At 46.5% G+C, this 7,810-nt stretch overlaps 1 protein-coding gene across 1 annotated transcript; it reads right to left on the reverse strand.

Moving 5' to 3' along the window:
• Positions 1–1,903: 1,903 nt before the first annotated feature.
• LOC119921792 (olfactory receptor 6C74-like) lies at positions 1,904–6,492 on the reverse strand. The gene is made up of 4 exons (XM_038741832.1): positions 6,128–6,492; positions 5,704–6,064; positions 5,149–5,356; positions 1,904–1,914 (listed from the first exon to the last, which is right to left on the reverse strand). Exons 1-4 carry the CDS (start codon positions 6,490–6,492, stop codon positions 1,904–1,906), a joined length of 945 nt encoding a protein of 314 aa, XP_038597760.1.
• Between the last annotated feature and the right edge of the window lie 1,318 nt (positions 6,493–7,810).

Below are 7,810 nucleotides of genomic sequence, written 5' to 3' on the forward strand. Positions count from 1 at the left end.
CCTGTCACTGCAGATGGCACCACCATCCTTCCCATCTCATAAGCCCGAGTCCTGTCAGTCACACCTTCACAACATCGCTCATATCTGCCCTTTCCTCTCCATGAAAACTGCTACCACATTAATACAATCACTTATTCTATATCGCCTAGATTACTGCATCAGCCTCCTTGCCGTCCTTCCAATCACCTGCCTCTCTCCACTCCAGTCCAGGTTTCACTGGGCTGCCTGGATCATCTTTCTACAGAAACGTTCAAGACATGTCACCCCCACTCCTCAAAAATCTCCAGTGGCTGCCTATCCATCTACTTATCAAACAAAAACTCCTCAACATTGGCTTTAAAATACTCCATCACCTAGCCTCCTCCTACTTCACCTGGCTTCTCTCATTCTACAACCCAGCCCACATACTTGGCTCCGCTGGTGCTAACCTTCTCAGTGTGCCTCAATCTCACCTGTCCCACCATCGACACCTGAACTACGTCCTAACTCTGGCCCGGAATGCCCTCCCTCCTCAAATGTGCCAGACAATTCTCTCCCCCCACTTCAAAGCCTTACTGAAAGCATATCTCCTTCAAAATGCCTTCCCAGACATAGTCCTACTTTTCCTCATCTCCCATTTCCTTCTGTGTTGCCCTAACTTTCTCCCTTTGCTCTTCCCCCTTCTCCCAGCCCCATAGCACTTATGTATATATCTGTAATTTTGTTTATTTGTATTGATGGCTGTTTATTTTTACTGATGTCTGTTTCCCCCCTTCTAGACCGTAAACTCATTGTCGGCAGGGATGGCCACTCTTAATTGTTGTATTGTACTTTCCCAAGCGCTTAGTACAGTGCTCTGCACACAGTAAATGCTTAATAAATATGAATGAATGAATTAATGAATGAATGAATGAATGAGTCAGAGGACCTGGATTTTAATCCCGGCTCCACCATTTGCCTGTGGAGTGATCTTGAGCTAATCAATTTTTCTCTGTGCCTTAGTTCCCTCATTTGTAAAATGGGAATTAAGACTGTATGCCCCATGTGGGACACGGACTAGGTCCAACCTGATGATCTTGTATTTACTCCAGCTCCTAGTACAATGTCAAGCACATGTAAATGCTTACCATCATCATCATCAATGGTATTTATTAAGCACTTACCATATGCAGAGCACTGTATTAAGTAGTTGGAATAGTTCAATGCAACATACTTGGTAGACACGTTCCCTGCCCACAACCTGCTTATAGCCTAGAGAGGGAGAGAGGCATTTGATGTAATTGCTGCTTCGGGGGAGAAGCAGCATGGCTCAGTGGAACGAGCACGGGCTTGGGAGTCAGAGGTCATGGGTTCGAATCCCAGCTCTGCCACTTGTCAGCTGTGTGATTTGGACAAGCCACTTAACTTCTCTGTGCCTCAGTTACCTCATCTGGAAAATGGAGATTAGGAATGTGAGTCCTTCGTGAGACAACCTGATCACTTTGTATCCCCCCAGTGCTTAGAACAGTGCTTTGCACATAGTAAGCGCTTAACAAATACCATTATTATCATTATTATAAGTAAATGATTCATAATGTTGACTGTAAAGACATGCACGTATTTGCCGTGGGGCTGAAGATGAGGTGAATATCATCTGTCAATACCACAAAAAAAGGGAACAGTGCCAACTTGATCAACTTTTGTATCTAACTCGGGACTTAGAACAGTGCTTGATAGGTGACAAGTGCTTAACAAATATTATTATTATTGTTATCATTGTTATTATCATAATCAATTCACATCTTTCAGAGCAGGGACAATAGCATCTTTGATTTGATGGTCCATGAAGGTGACTCCTAATCTCTCGAAGTCTAGCATCTTCAGCACTGGGTTGATCTGAAATGTCTGGACCCTCAAACATGAAGGCCACAGCCCTAGCTGACCTTCAGAACTCCCCTGGGAGTGGATCAGGCTCAAGGCCAGTGAGGGAAATGTGCTCCTGAGGAGACCAATACCCTTCTGTGTGCAGGACACAGAACTATGTACTTGGGAGAAGAAAATGCAACATAGTTGTTGACGTGCTCCTTTGCCACAATGAATCAATCTAGTAACGGTATTTATGGAGTGCTTACTTTGTACAGACCACTATACTAAGAGCTAGGGAGAGTACAACACAACAGAGTTAGTATATATGCTTCCTGCCCATAATTAATCAATCAATCAATGGTGTTTAATGAGTATTTACTCTGTGCAGGACACTGTACAAAGTGCTTGGGAGAATACAACGCAACTATATTATATATAATATATATCATATATATGTTATATATATATTATATATATAATATATACTATATATTATATATATATTATTATATATATATATTGATATGTATATATATATATATATAATGATGGTATTTGTTAAGCGCTTACTATGCGTCAAGCACTGTTCTAAGTGCTGGGGTAGATACAAGGTAATCAGGTTGACCCACGTGGAGCTTCCAGTGTTAATCCCCATTTTACAGATGAGGTAACTGAAGCCCAGAGAAGTTAAGTGACTTGCCTAAAGTCACACAGCTGACAGGTGGCAGAGCCAGGATTAGAACCCATGTCCTCTGACTCCCAACCTCTGCTCTTTCCACTAAGGCATATGTATTTATTCAATCGAATATATTGAGCTCTGTGTACAAAGCAATGTACTAAGCACTTGGGAAAGTGCAATACAAGAATAAACAAACAGATTCATTCAATCGCATCTTTTTCATTCATTCAATCATATTTATTGAGCACTTACTCTGGTGCAGAGCACTGTACCAACTGCTTAACTGATTCCCTGTCATTCATTCATTCAGTTGTATTTATTGAACAATTCCTGTGTGCAGAGCACTATACAAAGTGCTTGGAAAGTACAATTTGACAACAAATAGAGAAAATCCCTACCCAACAATGGCTCACAATCTAGAAGAGGGGTGACAGACAACAAAACAAAACAAGTAGACAGGCGTCAATAGCATCAGTATAAATAAATAGAATTATAGATATATACATATCCTTAATAAAATAAATAGAATAATGAATATGAACATATATAAACAAGCGTTGTGGGTTAGGGAGGGGGGTTCAGCAGAGCGAGAGAGTCAGAGCAGTGGGGAGGGGAGGAGGACCAGAGGAAAAGCAGGGCTCAGTCTGGGAAAGTCTCCTGGAGAAGGTGAGCTTTCAGTAGGCTTTGAAGGGGGGAAATGTGCTAGTTTGGTGCATGTGAGGTGGGAGGGCATTTCAGGCCAGAGGTAGGATATGGGCCAGGGGTCGATAGCGGGACAGGCAAGAATGAGGCACAGTGAGTTGGTTAGTGGCAGAGGAGCAGAGTGTGAGGGCTGGGCTGAAGAAGGAGAGAAGGGAGGTGGGGTAAGAGGGGGCAAGGTGATGGAGAACTTTGAAGCCAATAGTGAGAAGATTTTGCTATCCACAATGAGCTTACAATCTAGAGGTATGAGATAGACATTAATATAAATAAATTAATTACAGATATGGGCATAAGTGCTGTAAGGCTGGGAGGGGGGATGGACAAAGGAAAAACTTCAGGGCGATGCAGAAGGGAGTGGGAGAAGAGGAAAGGGAGGATTCGTCAAGGAAGGCCTCTTGAAGGAGATGTGCTCTCAATAGGGAATTGAAGGTGGGGAGAGTAATTTTCGGGTTTAAGGAGGGAAGACATTCCAGGCCAGAAGCAGGACGTGGGTGGGGGTTCGCCGATGCGATAGATGAGATGGGGTACAGTGAACAGGTTAGCATTAGAGGAGTGAAGTGAGCAGGTTGGATTGTAGCAGGTGAGTAGCAAGGTCAGGTAGGAGGCGGCAAGGTGATTGAGTGCTTTAAAGCCAATGGTGTGGAGTTTTCGTTTGATGTGGAGGTGAATGGGCAGCTACTGGAGTTTCTTGAGGAGTGGGGAAACATGTCTTGAACGTTTTTGTAGAAAAATGATCTGGTAATCGGAGTGGATTATGGACTCGGGTTGGGTGGACAGGAGGCTGGGAGGTCAACAAGGAGGTTTATGCAGTAATCCAAGAGGAATAGTATGAGTGATTGTATTAATGTGGTAGCAGTTTAAATGGAGGCGAAAGGACTGATTTTAATGATGTTATGAAGGTGGGACCGACAGGACTTAGTGATAGATTGAATATGTGGGTTGAAGGAGAGAGAGGGGTCAAGGATAACGTCAGGGTTATGGGCTTGTGAGACCAGAAGGATGGTGTTATCGTCTACAGTGATGGGAAAGTCAGGGAGAGAACAGGTTTTGGGAAGGACAGAGAGGAGTTCTGTTTTGGACATTCTAAACGTGAGGTGATGGGAGGACATCCAAGTAGAGATGTCTTGAAGGCAAGATGAAATGCGAACCTGCAGAGAGGGAGGGACATCAGGACTGGAGATGAAGATTTGGATGTCATCTGCTTAGAGGTGGAAGATGAAGCCATGGGAGCAAATTAGTTCTCCAAGGAGTGGGTGTAGGTGCAACAGCGTGAGGTACAGACTGACGTGGGGACAGATAGGAGGATGGGAGATCAGAGAGGAGGCTGATGCGGTAATCATCATCCTAATGATAGGATGAGAGATTGAACCAGCAAGGTAGTGGTTTGGATGGAGAGGAGAGGGAGGATCTTAGCGATGTTGCGGAGGTGAGAGCGGCAGTTTTAGGTGACGGATTGAATGTGAGGGGTGAACGAGAGAGAAGAGTCGAGAATGACACCAAGGTTGCGGGTTTGTGAGGCGGGAAGGATGGTAGTGCCGTTTACAGTGATGGGAAAGCCAGGGAGAGGGCAGGGTTTGGGAGGGAAGCTAAGGAGTTCAGTCTTGGACGTATTGAATTTTACATGGCGGGCAGACATCCAAATGGAGATGTCCTGAAGGCAGGAGGAGACACGAGCCTGAAGGGAGGGAGAGAGAGTAGGGGCAGAGATGTAGATTTGGGTGTCATCAGCGTAGAGATGATAGATGAAGCCGTGGGAGCGAATGAGTTCACCAAGGGAGTGAGCTAGCACTCCTCTGCCGCTAGCCTCCTCACTGTGCCTCGTTCTCACCTGTTCCACCGTCGACCCCTGGCCCACGTCCTCCCCCTTGGCCTGGAATGCCCTCCCTCCGCACATCCGCCAAGCTAGCTCTCTTCCTCCCTTCAAAGGCCTACTGAGAGCTCACCTCCTCCAGGAGGTATAGGAGGTATATTCCACAGGGTATAGATGAAGGGATTCAGCATGGGGGCCAAGGACGTGTTGACCACCGCCACCCCTTTGGTCAGTTCCACCCTTTCTTTGGCAGACGGTTTGGTATACATAAAGATGCAGCTGCCGTATATGATGGAGATCACGACTATGTGGGAGGAGCAGGTGGAAAAGACCTTTCTCCTCTGTGTGGAGGGAAGTCTCAGAATAGCACGTGTGATGGCCATGAAGGACGCGGTCTCTAATGCTAGGATGAGCAGGAATGTCCCCACGGCAGCGTGGTTCAGTGGAAAGAGCCCGAACTTTGGAGTCTGAGTTCACGGGTTCAAATCCCGGCCCTGCTAGTTGTCAGCTGTGTGACTTAGGACAAGTCACTTAACTTATCTGTGCCTCAGTTGCCTCGTCTGTAAAATGGGGATTAAGACTGTGAGCCCCGCGTGGGACAGCCTGATCACTTTGTTACCTCCCCAGCGCTTACAGCAGTGCTTCGCACATAGCGAGCGCTTAATAAATGCCATTATGAAAAAAAGACAAGAGCCTTCAGCTGCAGGAACGAGGTGTCTGAGCACGAGAGCAGGAACAGAGGAGAGATATCACAGAAGAAGTGGTCAGTGGTTACAGAGCCACAGAAGTACAGTTGTAGACCAAAGATGACCAGAGAAAAGATGACCATGAACCCAGTCAGACAGGAGCAAAGGACCAGCGGGATGCTGACTCTTGGGCTCATGAGAGTTGTGTAGTTCAGCGATCGGCAGATGGTGACATAACGGTCGGAAGACAAGATGGCCAGGAGGAAGAACTCAGTCGCCCCCAGCAGGATGAATAAAAATAGCTGAGTTGCAAAACAGTTGTAGGAAATGGTCCTGTCCCGGGTGACAATGGGGGCCAGAAATCTGGGAATGCAGGTGGACGTGAATCAGATCTCCAGGAAGGAGAAGCAGTGCAGGAAGAAGTACATGGGGGTGTGTAGGCGGAAGTCCATCATGGTGAAGGTGACGATGGTCAGGTTGCCGGTGATGCTCAGTACGTAGGTGACAGACATGTAGAGGGGAATCGCCGCATGTAAATTAGGGTCAGCCGTGAGCCCCAGTAGGATGAAGTTAGTGACTGGTATGTGGCTCCTCATGGTTGACCAGTGAATCCTGTTGGCTAACGCCCAGAGGACCATCAGTCTGATTTCCTGGAGGAGGATGGAGGGCTGTTTCTCCTCTCCCTCTGGGTAGGGACAGCTCCAGATATGCCCAGGCTCCTCCACTGCAGGCCGGGTGCATGGGATCTTGGGCATGGCAGGGTCAGGACGCATTCCTTGGGATGGCTTCATGGGTTTATGGCTGACAACTCCACGCGGGACAACAAATGAATGATGGTCCCAGTGGCGATCCTTAGGTTTCAGCACCCGGAACCTGTGTGAAGGTCGGGAATAGAGATAATACTTGGAATGGAGATCGTATTTACAGAGCATCCACTGGGAGCAGGACACTGTTCTAATCTCTCCTGAAAATACACACAAAGGTAGGCAGGCAAAGGTAAACGTATTTCCCGGTAGTATGGTCAAAATACGAATTTGAATAGCATGTACACATGATTGCTGAGAATGGGTGCAGATGCCCCCTGGACAATGGATGTGTAAATGCCTCGTGTAAATGTGACTGGGCAGAAAGTGCCTTTTGACCGATTCATGAATGTCAAGATTTCAACACATTATATGCACCCAACTAATCAACTACCAATGCATGAGGAACTGAGTACGTCAGGAGTCTTGAGGAAGGATGTGAACTTGGGACCATGAGCATAGGGCCCAGTGAGTGTTAAGGAGCTCATAGCCCAGCCATTCCCTGGACATGCTGGCAGAAAAAAAGTAGAAGACCCTTAGGAGATGAGATCGGAATGTCTGTCTTGAGTGAATAAAAACTTAGGTTTCTGTCAATTCATCAGTCGCATATATTGCTCTCTTATTGTGTGCAGGGTGCTGTACTAAGAGCTTGGTAGAATACAATACAACAATGTAACATACATATTCCCTGTCCACAACGAGTTTACAGTCTAGAGGGTGAGACAGATATTAATGCAAATAAATTAATTACGGATATGTATATAGGTGCTGTGGGCTGGGGCGGGGGAGGTGGTGTTGATGGTGCTGAATGTAGGCAGTCAGTCAGAGCGATATAAAAAGGAGTGGGAAGAGAGGAAGTCAAGTCCTAGCTATGTGCCAAGCACTTTATAAAGCGCTGGGGGCATATAGAAGATAATTAGGTCCCAAATGGGACTCACAATCTAAGTAAGAGGGAGAACAAGTATTGAATCCCCAGTTTCCAGATGAGGAAACTGACGCAGAGAATTTAAATGATTGGACCAAGGTTAAAAGCCTGGTAAATCGCGACGCCGGGATTAGAACGTAGGGAGTCTTAATCCCAGGCCGTCTTTTTTCGGTAGGCGGCACTGCTTTGAAGATTAGAGGATCTGGACACAGGAAGCTAGTGGAGTGCTCAGAGACTAGCCAGCCACCAGGGAGCCTCTCTGGATCAAAGGGATCCTGCTTGGATCAGAAAGAATGACAAAGGGCAGACTGTGGATAAACTTCTGGGGGGGGGGGGGTGTTTGTGTGTGTGTGTGTGTGTGTGTGTGTGTGCGCGCTATGC

This window comes from Tachyglossus aculeatus, unplaced genomic scaffold (assembly GCF_015852505.1).
Source record: "Tachyglossus aculeatus isolate mTacAcu1 unplaced genomic scaffold, mTacAcu1.pri SUPER_30, whole genome shotgun sequence".
NCBI classification, from domain to species: Eukaryota; Metazoa; Chordata; class Mammalia; order Monotremata; family Tachyglossidae; genus Tachyglossus; species Tachyglossus aculeatus.